Genomic DNA, 20,375 nt, shown 5'->3' on the forward strand with positions numbered 1-20,375 from the left:
CCAGGTAGATCTGTTATGTTCCAAGGATGACACTGCTGTGTAACATATAGTAAAACACTGCTGAAACCCCCTAAGAATGGTTCCCAATGCAGGACATGGTGCATTTTGATATGCAGTCTACTCACCTCCATCTTCATCTTATAAAATGTCACAATTTTAATAAAAATCTCTTCGTAATCTTTAATGCTGTCTTTTAGTCTTTGATGATACTGAGCAAGTTCATTCATCTTTCCTGTTTTTTCATTGATTTGTGTTCCTTCGCGAGTAAGAAGATCTGAGATTTTTACGGCTTGTTCCATTTCATCATTTATTTTCTGTCAGGAAATACAAAGATTTTAGGTAAGCCATAGAAACACATTTAGGGGTATTCAATAAGCCAAGGGGTAGAGTGGAAAATGCTGGATGCCATAAGAAACACTTTTCTACTGTTGTCTTGTTCTAAGGTAAGGTAAAATAAGTTTCATTGGTATTTCAATGATAAGAAGAGTCTGTCATCGAAGGATCAAAAGCAACATCTTTGAACGCTTGGCCACCATGAGCAATATATCTCTGGGTAGTTTTTCTGAAACCTCCTGCTTAAAGCCCAAAAAGTTAGAAGGACAATGATGCCCCTTAATCATACCTAAAATCAAGATCAATGGAGATTTTTTCATTCTGCTCCATGGGAGGTTTCTGTCTTACCTGAAGTAGTATTGCTCGAACACTTGTGTTACATACTGTACCAGGTAAGTGAAAAAACAACAGTTGTGGCAATAAACCAGAGGCGCCCTCCCACTTATCCTACATGTCTCTTCACAGCTGTAGACTAAAGTCAAGCTCTTACTGTCCAGTCTTACCTATACTACAAACCTTGCTCTGCCTGTTTGTTCAACTTTCAGTCCAGGGTTCAAATTCTAGCTAGTACACTAACAAGGAGTTTGCATGTTCTTTTTGTGCTTGTGTGGGTTTCTCCATTCCTCGTCCAGAAACATGCTGTTGGGTAATTTAGCACCCCCATAAACTGTCCTTGGCAGAAGTGGAAAATAAGCAAAACCGAAATGCAGAGTGACCTGTTGAATGCTGTGCACAATATGGAAGATTGAAAATGATAATAAAGAATTTTTAAAAAATCACACCGCCCTACATTTGCTGATATGGGCTCCCTCACCTGTGGATTTGGTTGTACTTCTCAGCAGTGACTCGGGTAAGGTAATGTATGCAGTCATTTATACTGATTAGCTGCTTAAGCATACGTAATACTTTCTGCATGCAAGGGAAAGGGGCTGCACTGTATAGCTGGCACTTGATCCAAAGGGTACCCAGAACCAAACTCAAGTTAGCTTAAGAAGAGTGATATATGCACTTTAGGTTAAATGGGGCACAGAGCTTCAGAAATTGTCAGGCGTCAGAAATGGATTAAGGTGTGACTTTATTATAACATTCTGCTGTTTACAAGATGTATTTTTACCCAGTCAATAGTTATTAACAACTAGGAGCAGAAACATGGGACTGTAGCCTGAAAAGCGGGGCAGTTGAAATAAATTGTAGAATATATTATCATGGTAGTTTTTTTCTGTATCTATTTTTAGCCACTTAGCAAGTACAGATTTACACCTGAATCATGTACCTTAAACAGAACACATAATACGGGCTAACAGCATGAAGAAACTCTCAGCCTCATAATGTAAGAATAAAACTCATATTTAAACGGAGACAGTAGCAATTTAAATTGTAGCTCAAGGAATTACTGCTGGACCATTCATATGTAGTTAGAGAAGCAAAAACATACTTAAAAGCATATAAAATCAAATTATGTGCCAGTGAACTTCATATTACCTACTTTTGACCTTTTTATGTCCTGTTGATAAGTTGTTAGACATGGCAGGTTTATTTTAAACAGTATCTGATTTTGTGGACTATTTGGTATCATTTATAATATTAATATACAGACAGAAATTTTATTTTACCAATCAGTTTCTTTGTTTGTCTCTAAATTGATTCTGCTGACCTGGAGGAGCTCTTTGGATCATAGTCCCAGGTTGAACATTGGACTTAGATTTAGCCTCAAAACAAGAATATACCCCACTTTCTCCTTTTGCTGAACCTCACTATTCAGCTGTAAAATACCATAGCTTTGACGGGGAGTGATTTCTCAGGCTTTTGAAATTTAGTGGAAGGTATAACGGGATCCTATCATTTGCTCACTCAAAGCAAAGTGACACTGTTTGTGAAAAGCCCTTACTTAATGCCCCTTCTATAATAATTCCCCAATGAATTTTCCATCATTGCACTTGGCACCAAAATACCCAGTATGGGCTAGTTCACAGGCCTACTGAGAGCAGTGACTCTTGGGCCTACCCATTGGCCACTAGACATAAGCACTTTGATATGGGAGAAGGTAACATGCCAGAAACATTGGGTATATTGCACCTCCTGTAGAGGTGGGGTGGGAGGTGGGACTACTAGGGGAGCATTGCAATAGTGATCAGCTTTTTCACGGACATTGTCAATTTACCATCAATGTGGGATTTAGGTTTATCTCAAACCTCCACGTACAGTCTGGGCCCAGGATCCACAGGCTTCCACAAGGAAAAAATGATTGATTTGAATATTACTAAAGTTATCACAAGATGCTTGCACTACAGGATTATTTAGATCAGATCATGTTCACTTAACGGCACCCTATTCTGCTGATTCCTTGTTACTTCTTTACATTAACATTGACAGCACAATATTTGTTATGTCAAAGGATTATTTTTATAGAACCTTATTGAAATCGCACACTATGATGCTTATGTAAAAAAAAGTAGCAACCTATAGTATCCAATTTATTTTCACTGATTAGTTGCTGAATCATAATGCATTAACACATAGTAAACTTTGTACTATACTATAAATAGTTACTTTTATTAGTTTACATTTCAATTTTTTACATAAAATATAGCCGAAATGTATACCAGTCTTAGCTGATCTTTAATTGTTCTCCATGTCTGCCTGGAGGAATTTGCTTGATTGACATGCTGTTTCCAGGCTGACCACAGGTTTGTTATCTCGGTCTTTTCCTTATTAAGATTAGCCATGGTGTCCTCCACAGTCTGAACATGTTTATCCTTCAGGATTCTGTCCTTGTTCATCTGAAATCAAAATAATTCTGAAATTATTCATTGATTGGATAATAACGGTGATTTATGATTCCAGCTTCCTTTGATCATGTTCTTACATAGAAGTCTTGGGTTTGGCGTCCATAACATTTATCCTAATAAAAATGCTTCAAATGTAAGAAGTTGTTACCAAGATGTAAAATCTATATCCATTTACAACTGCTGCACACACTGTTTCAGGTGAGAGTTAAAGGGAACCTGTACTGAAAAATGACAATTGTTGTTAACTGACTTATAACAACCAGTGTCATCAAGAACTAATCAATAAAATAAAGCTCCCAGTGACTATTGTTCAAATCATTCCTAATGCCACATCCCAGGCAAAGAGAAATAAAGACATAAATATTTCATACATAAATTAAATATTTAAAATTTAAAATTAAATAATAATTTTATTAACATATATACAAAAATTAAAATATTATAAAATACAATGGGTCATTCGCAATTATTATTTGACGCGTTTCGTACACAACCATCTACTTCCTCATGAACTGATTGGGATAAATTGCCCAACTAATTATCTCATATAGTTCCTGAGGAAGTATGCAGTTGTCTACGAAATGCATCAAATACCAATTTGGATTAACCCATTGTATGATTTTATTATTTTTTAATTTATGTATATATGTTAAAATTGTTATATTTAAATTCATGTATGTATTTTTTAAATAATTGTCTTAAAATGTATATGCCTTAAAAGTTTCTTTTTTTCTGTCTGCCAGATCTTTTCACTGACATCAAGAAGGCTAATTTGGTTGCTTCTTTGGGGTCATTAACTAAGAAAGCACCTAAGAAAGACATAGCTAGAAAAATAGAATTTTCAGAAAAAGGTCAGCCTCCATATTTCTAGTACAGGTGGTCGTATTTTGCTCCTATCCTGTACGTTTTATTCTATTTGATCAACAGCATTAGAATTTTAAGGACTCTATTGAACTTAACAGATTTCATTGCATTTGTAACCTGTAAATCAAAGGTTCTATGTTTATTTGTAGTTGATCTCACCATTTTTATGATATTTAGACAGTTTTGTCCCATGTCTTGCACTGAAAAGAGTTCATCCAGCACACTCTGGATCTGTGTTTCTGCTGTCTCTAGTGTGGCCGGTGTCTCCTCCTCAGGATTAGGTGTGCACAATCTCTTTAGATTCTGGATGTGCAATTCCAACTTGACAAAAAATACAAGATAACATTTTATTGGTCATCTTATCTTCCAAATTATACATTTTTCAGCCTATTACAAGATAACCTAAAAAAAAGAGTTTTGGACATCTCGCTTTCAGTTGCCAAAGCTGCTTCATAAATTGAGACTGTACTGTATATTTGTGAGTGCATATTTTGAGTTATACATAAATAGTAGTGGTTACTTATGTTTCAGATAGCAGGTCTTATTCATGTTGAACAACTACAGTATAGCTTTTCAGGCTGCAGAGTAGGTATATTAATTTTATTGAATCTAAGCAGACTGGCAAACACGAGACAAATTTTAAAGTATATTACATTACTGTTTGGCACTACTAAGCAGTAAACAGTCTGTATAAGCAAATAACAAATATCACCATCTTCAGGGATGCAAAGATGCAAGGCTTTTTATATAATAACACTGAATTGTAAAATTCTTACATGAAATTTGAATGTGTGTATAATTTTACCATACTATGCATTGCTTTAGGTTAATTCCCTTGTTTAATGCATGTAAGAAATACACTAAATACACTATTTATGGGAACAGTAACCTAATTTTACCTGTTTTGAAGACTTTAAAAATGTTACATAGGCATTTATGACCTCCAATTTTTCCTCAATACTCTGATCCAGAGCTTTTAGTTTCTCACACAGAATCTTAGAGTGGTTGGCAATTGATTCAGTCCCCAGCGGCACCGCCTGCATAAGCTGTGCTGCAGACTCCATACATTGTGATGCTTCCTGTTTCAAATCACACACATAGACACAGTGCAAAAAATGGGTCAGACTGGCTTGAAAAACAAATAAAAAATATGCTTTAAGTGCCTTGTATAATCCAATATTTGATATATATATATATATATATCCTTTGTAAATGAGATATGTATTATTGGGACATGGCTATCAGGGAAAGTGTCTGCTCTGTAAGATGATGGGAAGTAGAGAAAGATGTTTGGGTAGTCTTCTAAAGGGTAGTAATGGTCCCTAACAGTATAATATGCAGATTACAAGTGGTCATATCAGAGCCCATAGAATAGCAGAGTCTAAAAATGTGGTTGTCATCTTTGATATGTGGTAGCTTTATAATATAGTAGGGGTGAGTAAATAGATATATAACATATGTGCATTATTTTACAAGAGTGCAGACAAATAAAGAAACATTGTTCCCAAATTGTGAAGATGTGAAAAAGGCAATGGTGTATTCCATATCAACAGTCAGATGAGTAAATTGCTGTTTCATTTTTTTTTCTTTTTTGAATTGGTTTCACACTTTCCAGTGCTATGGTTTGTTTGTAAATCTGATGTGGCTTGTAGTATGTCTAAACCACGCTCTATCATGCCAATCAAAAAAAGTGGGCAGCTATGCAGTGATAATTACTAAAAGTGTTTCCTACATACTCTATAATGTAATTTACCAGTTGTTGTCAGAAGCATCTGTGGAAGAAAAGCATTGGCAGTATTTTAGCAGCTGTTGAAGGTGTTTTGTAAGTTGTGCGCCCACCCCCTGCAATGATTGTTCTCAGCACTTACTGCGTCTGGTTTATCACCAACAGAAATAAAGGATAAGAATAGAGTTTTTGTATTGAGCAAAGGCTAAGAGCTGATTTTGCGGGGTAAAAGTTAGAAAAACTTCTAAAGTAATTGTAACATATTTACAATTTACACACCTTCCATATTTTTGTTACTGTTTTAAAGCACATCTGCAGTATTTACACTACCCCAGCCCCATAATTTATAGTGAATGTATGCATATATGTGTTACATTACTAGTCCTTCCTTTTTTGTAAGTGGACAGCCCTGACTTCTGGACCAAAGGGCGCCCACATAAGTGACAGGGTCAGCATGATGGTGTAACCCCAGGAGGTATGTTAATTGTCAAGTCTGGGATCAGAGGAAGTGGGTTGAATCACACTGGCCATCATTTAAATCAGACAACTGGTGACACTTGGTGGTGGAAAAAAAATATTCTGTTGGGCACAGCTAAATTCAACTGCAGTGTTTTGAATAAGTTAGATTACTTGGTTGGCTTATGAGAAGAAACCATAATGTACAATTAATTGAGAAGCAGATCCTCAGTAAATAATGACAACTAGGATGGCCCTGTGTACATACAATTAGAAACTACACGCAAAAACAAAGTTTTTTTTTTTTTTTTTTTTTTTTTAGTACAGTTCATTGTATTACACCTTAAACATCTCTTGGTTCACCAGGCTTATCTAAAAGCACTGAAAATATTAAACATTCCTTTTAGCTGACTGGTAGCTTGTATGACATACTGTAACAGTGAGAAATCCAATGTATTTCTATTTTAAATTGATGTGTTTATTTGCTAGTTGTATGTTGTTGTTGAATTTATTATTATAGTAGGTATAGATGGCATTGAATCACCTTGGTTTGTCTGGCCAATTCATCAAGTTTGTTTAGTACGTCCTCACATTCGTTGATGCTCAAGCCAGGATTGCTGTTTCTTTCCAAACCTGAGTCTATATTCTGGATCCATATTGATGTCTGTAATATGAGAGTGTATATTTTACTGGAAAAGAACATGAGCACAGCTTCTTGCAAACATCACAACACCTTGCCTCTGTATTTCTTTCAAACACTTTTCTTAGGATGGCTGCATTTGCATGCAGACTGCCCTAAGTAACACCCACATGTGATGCTAAACCTCCACGATTGAAGAAATTGGGCCAGTAAATGATTAAATGATTATCCCTTAACTTTTTTTGGTGGAAACAACAGTCCAAGTCCATGTCCATAAGTAGTTTCATATATTTTTAGGTTAAGCAACACTTATATTAGCTAGGTAAACCTTGTGGACTTACATTCCCTATGTCTAAAGGTTCCAACATTGAAAAAGTCAAGCTCTTTGATCAGTACCTGGTACGGAATTATCCCCCCACCTCCTTCTGAAGGTGGATTTTTTTCTGTTTTGCTTGAGCTCATTTTTCAACAGTTTTCATTACAAGGTGACCATGCATAAAAATATTGTGTATTTTACCTTCATAAGTTGATCCTGTAATGACATCATTATCTCCTCTTGCTTAAGAGAATTTTCCATAGATGTTGGACTCTGGCTGGTTAGTTGATCTACTCTTTTCTGGAGGTATCCAATCATTTCTTGAATTCCATTCATCCCTGGGCTAAATATGAAGCACACAGCTGTTAGCACCTCCATTGCTTTGGGAATTAGCCAAGATAATAAACAGTATATTGGAATAAAAAGTCTGCTGTACTCTGTAGAAGCAAGGTCTCCAGGAACTACAGTCACAAAGATCAGATAACATGCTGAACCCTTAAAGATAGTTTAAAACTAAATTAAGTTAGCAGAGGGAGTTTTGGCCTATAGCAACTTACCAGAATTCTCACTTCCCATAATTCCTGTATTCCATTTATTTGGTCTTCTACATTGATATTTGGCCAGTCCCCTTGTCAAAACATTGGTAGTCTACTATTGCACTATGCTATAGTAGAACTAACTGTTTAATATGTACAAATAACTGTGAATGTGAAAGGATTTGAACTTTTACAATGTTCACAACAAGCAAAACCCCATCTACACTCTTAGAAAAGGGGCCAGTGTAAATTAGCTCTAGACAGGGTCAGACTGGCCCACTGGAGGGCCTGGAAAAAACCTCTGGTGGACCCTAGTCATATCCCCCCCCCCCCCAAATTATTATTTTTTGGTTTCCTTTAGTGGGCTTCTGATGCCCAATGTCCCGTCCCCATTCCCACCTTGGCTTTAGTTGGGTTTTGCACTAAATATAAAAATGTGGAGCAGAGATTGTAAGAATTTCGGGCCCTAGGTGTCTTAAGAATATTTTTTTTTTTATTTTGAAGGATCAATTTATTCAAAACAATGTTCATTTTATAAACACTGTCTATTTAAATTGTCCATTACCTATAAATATTGGTTAAAAAAATTTAGGACAAGATCTTCAGTATCATAACAGCACTGACAGACACATGGACCTGGTGTTGAGACCTCACTGCTTTTATCCAGAGAAATATGATTTCATGAGTACTTAATCTCACCACTTTTGGGGGCCTATGTTAACAATCCGTTTGATTAACAAGGAGAAAGTACACATGTGCCTTTTCACACATTTTCAGTTCTTATGAATAATCGTTTTTAATATTAAAAAATAAAAAAAAAAATAACTATTTTCAGATAGAATTAAATTCCTTTCCACTGCTAGTTATAATGCTGCCTTCTAATTATACAACAAACTATGTCTCTTCCTCCTAGTTTTGGTATGCAGACAGTTATAGCCCTGCCTGGTTCAGCAATGTAATTTACACATACATTAGTCATATATAGATTCATTCTTTTTCTGGAAACTTGTTCACATTCCATGATATAATTATTCTTAGCTTTTATTCTTTCCATATTTGGAATTTCCCTTGGGAAGAGGCAATACGCATTTTATTTGAATTGTCATTTTGTTTGTTTTAGGGTGAAAAGTATATATAAAGCTAAAAGTTTTTTTAGTGGATCCGTGAAGGGTTACAAATTGTAAAATAAATTTCAATGTATGTTTTAATTTGTATTGTTTCATATATTGTCCTGCCCAAGCATGACCTTCTCTTAACCCATCAAGACATGGACTTACAAGACTTCTGAATGTGTTCTGTGATATCTGGCACCAAGGCTTGGCAACAGATCCTGAAAGGTCACATTGCCTTATCTGCTGCCATTTGTTCCCCAAGTAAACATACACTCCAGGCCATCCACATGATCCAAAAACATGATTCATTAGACCAGACCACCCTCTATCATCATTGCTCCATGATACAGTTTGGATTATCACATGCCCAATATGGCCACTATAAGTGGTGGGTAGAGGTCAGCATGGCCACTCTGACTGATCTGCAGCTACTCAGCTCCATACAATGCTGCACTTTGGCCCAGTGGGTAGCATTAGCATTGCAGCTTTCAGGTCCCCGATCTGAACCTTGGCCAGGACATTATCTAGAACATGATATTTTGTGTGTTTCCGGGGGTGTTATTTGTCGGTAATGGTAATTCCATATTCAAATACATTCAGCTACTAATTCAGACAGAACAGAAGTTCTGATTTTGCTCTGGCTTTATTTTCTGCATGCTTGCTCCAGGTCACTGACATAAATCATTGAATCCACAGGGAGCCAGGCAACTAGCATTTTCAGAAAACCTTGTTTCTCACAGTACATTTTTTTGCCAGATGTTCCTGAAAACAAATGTTATGTGAAACACTGCACAGAAAAATATAAATTGAGGGTCACAAAAAGATTAAAACAGCTAAATTGGATTTAGTAAAACAAAGTCATAGTTTAATTAGGTTCCTGGCTTTATGAAAGTATTAACTTGCAACTGGCTAAAGCACAGGGTTTTGTTAAACCCACTTCTCAGTAACCATTTTATGAGAAATATGAATGTATAGATTCATAAAGCCTTAATCCTAATTAATCCTAGGGTAAGTAAAGAGTATCTCTAGAAAGGCCCTTTTCTTTGTTGCTAATAAATTTACACAGTGCTAATCACAGTGTTAAATATTTAATTTTGAATAGCTAGACCTGAACGAGCCTTTGCTGAATCTTTATATTATTACAGCCATGCCAGATATGTCTCTCAGCATTCTATGTGTTCTCAGCCTGACACATTTAGGGGACTGAGTATCAAAATGCCTTTCCAGAAATAGATGATGGCACTGTTGGAGAAGATTATCTTGCAGCTCACATCCAGCTTAGTGATTCAAGGCTGAAGCCGGTGATCTTGAAGGTAGACCTACATGGATGATTTCCTGGAATTTTAAGTGACTGTGGATGTGCACGTCAATAGATAATTGTAAAGCATTTGGGAGATTGGCTTTAAGGTCAGAGATTCAAAAAGTGGCAAAATGTATTCTAATCAGCTTTGATATCTGCCTCAGTAATAAGGAAAAAGACAAGTATTGCCTTGGGTAGAGATGTTGCAACAATCCATAATGATCTGTGCCTAATCAGCTTCATTTATCTGGGTTTCTAATGCAGTAATTCCTAATAAGGCTGTTTTTAAAAAATCTTGGAAAAAGTATGGCCAAATGCCTTTTCAGCAAGTTGATATTACAAGATAATATCCCTATTGTAAAACGTAATGCTACTTTGCAAGGCCCCTACTGTTTTTTAACACTCATCTGTGTATGGGTGACTTAATTGTAGCAAACATAAGTGGAACACCAATATAAAAAAAACAATGACACTATTCTACAAAACCATCATCCAGAAGATGGGAGTGAGATTTTGGATTAGTTAGTAGAATTTTAGCCAAAACCCGATTTTATATTAGTTGGGGTTTATTTTAACACAACAGCAGAAATGTTACAGAGTCTCTCACTCAAAACAAAATATCTTTTAACCTTAGTTAAACTTAAATTATTTTAATGCAAAAGCTTCTCATGATTCCCAATACAAAATATTTGCAGCAGTGTATATGAATGTAGAATGTTAATCCTAAAGTAATATATCCCATTGTCTGTATATTTAGATTGCTTCAATCACGTGTACTTCTGCCTGCAGTCATCTTATAGAACTTTTTATTTTCTGCTTGTATCAAGAAATTTGGTTTAAAATAAATTTGTTCCAGATGCCCGAATATACCCTTATACTGCTTTCTCAGCCTGCTGAAAGGCAAACACCATGGGAAACTTTATTGGCAAAATTCAAATTATTGGCCCATTCTCAGTTGATCTAAAACATCCTTTTGGATGCTGAAGGTGAAGAACGGCTTCATTATTCTATAGCATGTTGTTGGGTGGGTATATGTTGGAGCTACCCCAAGATTTGGGGCTCCTGTGATGGTGTGATGGTGATAGACTACAGAACATTCCCCAATGTATTGGAAAAAATGACTTCCTGTTCTATGGTGACTATTTGAATCTAGCAGAATTGGTGTTGGAAGGCTAAGTGTGTTGTTTTTTTTGTTTTGTTTTTTTTTGGATCCCATTCTTGGCATACGACCTTGGCTTAAGAAATAAGATAAAAGGCAAATGTTTTTTACCAGTTAGAGTTTTCTTTTAAAATACATTTCCTTTTTAAATATGGTGCTATATTTGTACTGGAATGTGATTGCTGACCGGGGGGATGAATATAGATAGTAGATCTTGCAGTGGGGTGCTAGAAAAAGCAGTTATATAATCTGATTTACCAACTATATGTACAATATTAATGGTCATACTACCACAAATTGCTTTTGCTCCACAGTCAATTCTTCATTTCATATTCATTTCAATAATTTCATTTAAATCAGTTTGAAGTGCAAATTGATCAATATATTTTCATTTGATCAATTTCCTGATTAATACGGATAAGTGTATGCACACATGCAATAACTCTAATTAAACAGAAATCAAACTATTCAAATTCTAACCTATCCATATTTTTTAACTTTAATACTCAATATCAAAAGCTTTTAGTTAATCAAAATCAGGAAATAGTGGATTTAAGAAGATGTGAATAGATGTCTAGACACCTGTTATCACTGGGCTATAGGTGGGGGCTGGTAATCGCTACATACTAATTGACATGTACATTGAAGCAAACAGCTGCTTCACACTTATCTGTCATCACTTAAATACTGGTAACCTTCTGGTTCATCCTTCCTTCTTAATGTCTGATACATCATACTAGGGTCATCTGCTTTTACTGAGGACAGCTGCAGAAAGTCATTTATTTTAGCTAAAACATTCATAAATCAAGGTAACAGATGTTTTATTGGTAAAATAATACAATTAAAATTAATTGGAGCTGTTTTATGAAAGGTCTACACAAAAAATGCAGGGAAATGTAAAAAACTAAAACGCATTTAGAAGTTCCAACTAAATTGTATCAGTGAACATTGCAAAGAAAAATTGAGATAGTAAATAAGCAGAAATGTGATGATTGTTTAAGTAGGTTTCTGCTAAGGTCAAATTCACACTTTCATTGTTTTTAATTAGTGGCATATCCTAAAAGAAAAAAAAAAATATTGGAACACATGATTCTTTTTGTTTTCTTTTTTTTTCCTAGGCAGTAGCATTACTGCATGTTTTTTAAACAAAATCCAATGGCAGTTTCTTGCCCCAACCACCTTTTATAGACTAAACTTAAAACCATTAAAACCAGATTCAGATTTTCTGGAAGACTGGAAAGTGGAAAAAAAGAAATAATATTATCAAAAAAAACGCACCGCTTTGCAAACGTCTAAAAAAGCCTAGCAGTTACTGCTTGTTATCACGTGGTAAATGCTGTGGTTTGTAACCTTTTTTTTTTTTAACCCTAATTACATGTGGATCCCTGTTTGGAACTGCTAAAGATGAAATTCATGCTGTTGGATTGATTTCAGATGGTGATAATATTAATATTTATTGTAAAAGGTAGAATGACAGCTTGAAACACTATAAAGTTATATGTAAACCCAATCAGTAAAATCTCATTATCTCAAATCTCTTTATTACAATAATGGAGTTTTAGAAGTCATTTAACATTTTAAATTCTTGAGTTTCCTCTAAAACAAACCTGGTTCCCGATATGAGTTTTCTAGTTCAAGTTCTTGTTATTTTAGGTTTTCACATTTTGTTTAAATGGTCTTCCAGTTGTGATCTATTGTTGTTACCAACAGAAACCTGTCCTGAGGACTGCTATGTTGCCATACATGGTGTCTTGTATACAGACAAGAAGAGTTTGCAAAAGATGAAAAAGTTAAAACATTTTTAAACAAATAATGGCAATTGTTATAGCTCTTTATAGCGACGGTGTGATTTAACTACCGGTATGGAATGTCGTATACTACAGAAAACCTATAACCTATATATCTATTGACCTATAAACGATTACATTCATGATTTTTTCATCTATTAAAATAAAGAACTTACCTAAGAGGTGACTTCTGTAGGAGAGCATGGCCCTTCTGGAAGGCATCAGAGGTACATCTTTTAATTTCTGCTTCAGCTTCCCTTTGTTTTGAAGATAATTCTGAGTAATTTAGACTTTGTGTCTTTAAATGTTTTAAGTAAGATTCGATACCCCCTAATTTGTCAAAAGCCTGTGAAAAAAAAGGATTTACTGTATTAGTCCATTTCACATGGTGTAGAAATGCCAAGCTAGTTTTTATAAATGTTGTCACCTATTCTCAGCACTAAGATTTACCACTCATTCTCCTTAAACCTTTACCCCTCACTCTTGTTAAACATATCACATGATTTCTTTTTTCTAATGCAAAAACACTTTAGTTTGGCAGCCTCCACTTATTACATTTTTATAACAATATAAACACATGACGTAGACATCATTAACTGTAGCATTGTACTGTGAGCTCAAGCTGCTGTGGGCAGAGTCTGCATAGGGAAACCATCAGAGAAAAAGCCAATATTGCCATGAAAGTGCTGGGCTATCTAGTATTCATTCAGTAACAGTCACCCCTTTACCTAGGTAAACCCCAATGCACCAAAACCTTGGAGAAGAAGCAGCACCCATATCTCTACTACTAATACTACTACTGAACCATCCCTGATGGATACAACTATTACAGCTTGCTACAAAGTATAAAACAGGATAGTTGGAGCACAAAATACACATAATATTTATTACCATAGTAAATGCAATTTTAATTTCTTGTGTGTGTTTACTGTACAATTAGTCTTGTGGTTTAAGATATCTATTAAGTAATTAAAACATTTTTTATAAATTGAGGACATTTTGTGAACTAACTTTTACTCCATGGGGGACATAATAAATAGCCTTGTCATGAATTTCTTTTACTTACTATTTAGAAGATAAACTCATATACAAATAAGTCACCCAAGAGCGCCATCTTCAGGAGATGCACTTTACTGATTTTTTTGCCAGCACTATCATTCTATGTGGTTGCTACCCTTTGAGCTGATATAGTAATTTAATGCACACCACAGTGGAAAAAAATAGAACTTTTTTATTGCTATAACAAAATTGGAATTTTGCTCTGCTTAGTCTAGTTAAATGTCATTAAGATATATCAATATACAAAACTGTGGTCTGGCTGTTACTTTTGCTGGATAACTTGGTGGTTCAAATACACAATGCCCAGCATGGGTAGGTGTGAAATTATTAAATGGTATTTTTCTGCCTTGTCCTTTTTTTTTTTTTAACTTTTTTTCTAAACTATTTATAGTAAAGCAATTTTCCACTGTTTTATTTTAATTGTCCTACTACAATACTACAGTGCCAAGGTTGCCCTAAGAATTTTGGAACCCTAGCTACAGGCTGTCCCAAATTTCAAGCCCAAATCAGGTTACATGAGAGGTTAAAGAAGAAATGAAATCTAAGGTAATTGGGGAATTTCAGACACAATAAAGTGTACATATCACTCTGTAATGTTAGTGTGAATTACAATGAATGTTTAATAGCAGATAATGGATTATATTGAGTTCTGTTTGACAGTAAAATGAACTAAGCAGAATAAATTCCATTTAAATCATTAATTGTAACTGAAAGATATAATTCTTTGTTCCTTTTAGTAAAAAGGTGCATCCCCATCAGTGAGGTTTGCCGTTCTTCTTTCCCTATATATTCTTATGTATCTATGTTCTCATAGTTTCCTCTTGCTGTGTCTAGGCAGTAGCCATTACATGTTTCTTTGTCTTCACATCATGCGTGACACTTTCATCCTATCTGCAAACAGATTGTACAATTTTTAATAGACTGACTCATTTATGGCATTTTATTAGTTCAAATTGTTTCGTTCAAACTTGATTTTCACTTGCTAGCTAAAAATCTGCTAAATGCATTTCCATTAGCGGAACTGAAATGAAAATTGTGGAATTTACTCTCCCGTTGTTTGCCTACCTTGTTAACACACTTAAAAAAGTCATTGGCTGCCAGTAAGATTTCTTGTCTCTGATCCATCAGTTCCCAGAATTCAGCATAGAGTGCCAATAAATTTTGATAGGAGTTGTTTAGTTTCTCAATGTCTTTGCAGTCTTTTACATCAGATAATCTGTTAGCCCCTGATTTTAGATTGTCTATAACTGAAGTCCATTCCTATGAAATGGGGGGGAAAGCAAAATTAGATACAACACTGCAACATGATTAAAGTGGCACCCCAGTTAAAACGGCTGTCTTCCAAACATTTACATTCTTGCATCCAATAATATGAAAATGTACTTTGCCAGAGGAAAGAAAAATGTGTGTTGTTGCTGATAATCAGCCGTTCGCTTTCATCTCCTAACCTGCACTAAAAGATTACAATTAGAAAAAGCTACAGGCAACACATACACATTTCCTCTAGCCTTTTCTTCAGAGAACTGAAAGCTTATTCAGTAAAGCATTGCAACAAGTTCAATGTCTAACACACAGAAAACAATCAGAAAACATTTTTACTTATTTATTAACAGTTAACTGCAGTCTGATTTGTTACGATAGTGTTTTATATGATATAGTGTATTATATATATCTATAGTGTAATATCTATTAGTGTATTACAATAGTTTATTATCCCATTTGTTTTTTATGCTGCTCTAATGTATAATCCCAAATGCACATTATCTTCCCATGATCTCATTGCAACAATGCTTATGTTCACATGCATATTTACTAATAAAAGAAAAGAAAAAGAAATATGACTTTTTTCACAGTTACTAATCATATAATGTATCCCCAATGCACTTTCAGAAAAGTAGTAACCTTTAACTCCCTGTGCTACAAATAGGTTCTGGCTACAGTCATGTACCATAATAAAATCTTTGTGCTTTTATAAATAAACAGGAGCTTTCCTGTTTTGGTTAGCCAGGTCCCTATGGTACAGTATTTGGATGCATCGTATGGCTTCCCTTAAAGCATACCTAAACACAACATTTTTACTTTACATAGAAAGGTAGACAAGGTTTAGATCGCCTGATTTCGGCATGCGCAGAAGAGGCATCTTTTCCTCCAAAAAAGAAGAGGGGGCACGGTACTTTGTAAACGTGCCCGCCCCACTACACCCCTGCCTATGTGTCACTCAAAAGGGGAAGAAACTTCCCCAGAGTGACTGGGAGCGTCGGCTGTTGTGTTCAGAGAGACAATCGGCCCACCACCCGAGCCCACAATTCCATATGGAAGACATGGTGCGCAGCTCTGGCCGATGCGACCCCCCCAGCAGTGTCCTTCTCCTGACCCTGCGGAGGGTGGACTGGCCAGAGCCACGGACCACCAAAGAATTATTTGCAAAAGAAGAGGGCACGCTTGCCCATTCCGGAAAACAGTGAGGGCAGGGCTGACACCCCTGACCAGCGCCATTGAGTGATCTGACGGATTAAAGGTAGGTGTAATTTTTTTGTTTTTAGTTTACTTCCCCTAATTTTTTTTTTTTTTTTTGGATTCCGGAAGTGGCAAACAAACGAAACAGTGGGTCCCCGTGTAGAACTTACTTGAAGCCCTTGTTGGCTAAATATGCTTCAGGGACCTCGTGCAGTCGCATACTTTGCACCTCCCTATGTTCACCCCTGGATTCTGGTAAAATAGTAGCTAGTACAAAATATATTTGGTTAGAGATCGGAAGAATAACCATGTCAAGGAGGAGCCTTTTCTTTGTCTTTTTTCGATACCCACGCTACTGTGATTGCTAGTCCTCTTGGGTACTTTAAAAAGATACAAGCATAAAGGTAGGCCCAGAGCAAAAGTAAAAAGCAGAAGAGGCAAAGGGCCTGCATGACTGGGTGCTATGTGGAAAGTCAGGACAATAAGAGGTTAAGGTTTAGCGTTAGGGGTGGAGAGTAATAGTGGGGTGATAGGAGGCAGATAGTTAAGGGGAAGGGTTAAAAAGGGCAGGTGGGAAGGGGCAGGCAACAGAAGGTGCAGCGTGTTTAGTGAGGTACCCGTCCTGTGTTTGGGCAAGGGGGAGGGGCAAGTGTTTGGGTGTGTTTTGATGGATCGTGATTGAGGTCTTGGAAAGGAAGGTACTTAATAGAGTTTTTGTTGGTGAAAGTGGACTCATATGGGGTATGGCGTCCCACGGTGGTTACAGGATTGGTGGTTTAGGCTGGAGGTGAGTGGTGGGGGGTGATATTGGCATCCGAGGCAGGTGGATGCGCCTGGGTGCCAAAAAATCAACCTGGGTATTTCTGGTGGTATGTGGCGGTGGTAGCCTTCCCAGATCTGCCACCAGTTGTTCAATGTTGGGGTGTTTTATTTAGTTAGGATGAGGGTTGTGTATGGGTAACATCAACTTTTCAATGCTGGAGGCCTGATGGCAGTAATATGATATGACACAAAGGTCTTAAATGTGAATATACAGCATGAAGATACAGTGTGATAACTTCATTGTTTTAGCCCCTGCAGTGCTAGTAAAAGGACTGGGAGCTTGTTTCATGCTGACATGTCATGGTTTTAGAGACTGAGGTTGGCTGTGGATTTTTTCTGTTTTAGAGATGAGCACATTATGTTTATAACTCAGGTTAGAAAAGCAAAGTTGGCCTGCAGTGAACTTTTTATAGTGACGTTCTGTGCTTGTTCCCCACCTTGTATTAGACAGTGTACTTGCAGTACACCTGGCATCTCCTCAGGCTACACTATTATCGTCTCTTATCTCAGTGGTATTCTCTCAAAATTGAGTTTCATAACGTGCATTTACCTCTGGAAATGAGCTCATTTATCTGACGAGGCATTTGAAAATGTCTCCTTTCTCCAGAAGCTGTGAAAATAGCTGAACACTCGCAGACATAGAGTATATTTCTTGCTTGTAGCTGTGCAGGAAGCTAAAATACTTAGCCATCCTCTGAATTTAGCTAGTTACTAAGGCTTGTATTGTTAAAGTAAAATCATTATTCTAATTTTCTTTATTGTTTCCATGAATCATATCGGTGGTGGTCATCATTACCTATACTAATGGGGATAAAATGGTAGATTATTACTGCTTACTGCTAAGAGGTTACTTTTCCCATATATTATTTACCTATGAGAACATGCTACTTTCTGTGCCTTTACTGTGGCAAATTCATACACACTGAATAGTGCTCTGCTAGATAGAAAGTTGACCCTCACAAACTAGTCCTATCATGACACCAGAGGGAATGGAGTCACTTTCCGCCATATCCTAGAACAAGTCTGAATTTGCAACATACTTCTTTCACGCCCGGATCATACATCCTGGGATTTTAGGTATTGGTAATTGTTTATTCCACAAAATGGGCCCTGATTTTGCCATAAAAGAAAGAATGAAAAAGTAACTAAGCCACCTTCAATGTGACCACTGTCCCTAAAAATGGGCACAATTATTGTTTTTAGATAAACAATCACACCAATCATCAGGCCATTATATATACATGGTCTGCTATTCCTTATAATTCTGTGATTTACTAAAGATACATTAAATTGTGAGCCCCTTTGAGGGACAGCTAGTGAAATGACTATGGACTTTGTAAAAATACTTTGTAATACTAATGGCATTAGCAAACTAACTGAATGCACACAGAGGCTAGGTTACCAATAGGTACACATCAACAAATATGAACCTGTGCTGAATTCTCTGTAAAATGAATGGTTGGACAGCATGTCTTTTTTTATATCCTTTGTTGTATGACTGTATCCATACATTTTGTGGTTTGCAGTGATTCGCTGTTTCTGCAGCTTCTCCATACTCTGGCCCCATAGGTTACTGTGCCCCAGATTTGGACTGGCACAACTTCTGGAGCTAGCTCCTTGATGCATGAAAGTGCATGATCACATTAGTTAGTAATAGCCTGTGCACACTGGCCAGGGGACTAGTATAAATACATGTTCTGCTATTCATAGTCCTGTAATTCCCTGATGAATGTAAATACCCTTTTTGTTTTTTTAGTATTCTGTATATTCAAAGCGGTTGCTGTGCAGTGTATAGATTTGAATGAATCTGCTATTAGAGATGGACATTTCTTAAAGGAAACCTATGCTAAGTGTTACATCAAGGCTCTTGTTAAAGACTGGAGTCTATTATCTTCATGCTGAATTCACTACATACTCATTCAATAACCAGCATATAAAATGGGACTTCAGTCAGACTTCAGTGTTTCACTGATAATTAAAACCAGAATCCCGTATGACAGGCATGCGGGTTGTGCTTTTAAACTAATGTCCCCCCAAATTCCTCACAGCTAAGGTTTCTATAAATTTGTAGTTTAACACAGACTGCCAGCATAGCAGTAGTGCTGGGCTTTCTGAGTAGTTTGTGTATATACCCTGTATTGCTTAATATTAACTTTTAACACCAGTGATACCAAATATTCATTCATTTTAGTATTGCTGTTCACAGAAAACATTTTGTACATATCGTTGACAGAGCTGCCTAGCACCCAACTTATTAGACTTTGATGACAGCAGCCATTCCTTGTCCTGTTTGCAGCATTTGTGCAGTGATTTGTGTATAGCTTTAATTTTACTGTCACAATACTTGTACATAGTTTATGAATAATAACCTCTAGCAAAGCCTAATCTGTCAGGTGTTTTACATTGTGATGGTGTCTTGGTATAGCAGACATACTAAAATGAAACAATGGGTGATCATTTGCTAAAGGAATTTAGGCTGTTCCCTTGCTAGGGATAATTCTCTTAGTCTTAGGCTTAGTCTACATGGACGTTTTCCCCAGCATTTAACATGAGGCTTTAAAAGCCCATGTTTGAAATTTTCATGCATTCCAATGGGCTAATCTACACCAGGATGATTCCTTGAGAATTAAAACGCGATTATAAGCACTTTATAAGCACATTTAAACACCTTAAAAACGCAGGAAAGCCAGTATGCCTGGGTTAATGGCTACTGTTCCATTGTATAATATGTGTTAAAATGAGTATGATCACAACATGTAATGTTTTTTTCATGCAGTGTTTATTTGAGCATACCTCTCAAAGTGATATACATAACTGACTGAAGAGCTATGGTTTTCCTAATATTTTGCACTCATTTGTTATTTGTTATTCTTCTTTTCTGTATTTGCGTTTAAATATTTAAAAAAAAATACACTAAAAAAAAAAAAAACGCAGGAAAACGCTGGAAAATGCGGCATGGAAGTTTTCCAGTGTTTTAAGGGCTAAATAAAAGTGCTAAAAAATGCTAATAAAAACGTAT

General features: G+C 36.2%; 1 protein-coding gene across 1 annotated transcript in view; it reads right to left on the reverse strand.

Annotated features, from left to right (window-relative positions):
- CCDC141 (coiled-coil domain containing 141) overlaps window positions 1–20,375 on the reverse strand; it is a 78,803-nt gene that overhangs the window by 29,040 nt on the left and 29,388 nt on the right. The window contains exons 7-14 of the mRNA XM_072419101.1: window positions 15,143–15,337; window positions 13,195–13,364; window positions 7,326–7,467; window positions 6,713–6,832; window positions 4,886–5,065; window positions 4,146–4,307; window positions 2,937–3,113; window positions 126–314 (exon numbers count right to left, since the gene is read on the reverse strand). Coding sequence (XP_072275202.1) covers window positions 126–314; window positions 2,937–3,113; window positions 4,146–4,307; window positions 4,886–5,065; window positions 6,713–6,832; window positions 7,326–7,467; window positions 13,195–13,364; window positions 15,143–15,337 — 1,335 coding nt within the window. The remainder of the gene's footprint in view (window positions 1–125; window positions 315–2,936; window positions 3,114–4,145; window positions 4,308–4,885; window positions 5,066–6,712; window positions 6,833–7,325; window positions 7,468–13,194; window positions 13,365–15,142; window positions 15,338–20,375) is intronic.

This window comes from Pyxicephalus adspersus, chromosome 7 (genome assembly GCF_032062135.1).
Source record: "Pyxicephalus adspersus chromosome 7, UCB_Pads_2.0, whole genome shotgun sequence".
In the NCBI taxonomy this organism is placed as follows: domain Eukaryota; kingdom Metazoa; phylum Chordata; class Amphibia; order Anura; family Pyxicephalidae; genus Pyxicephalus; species Pyxicephalus adspersus.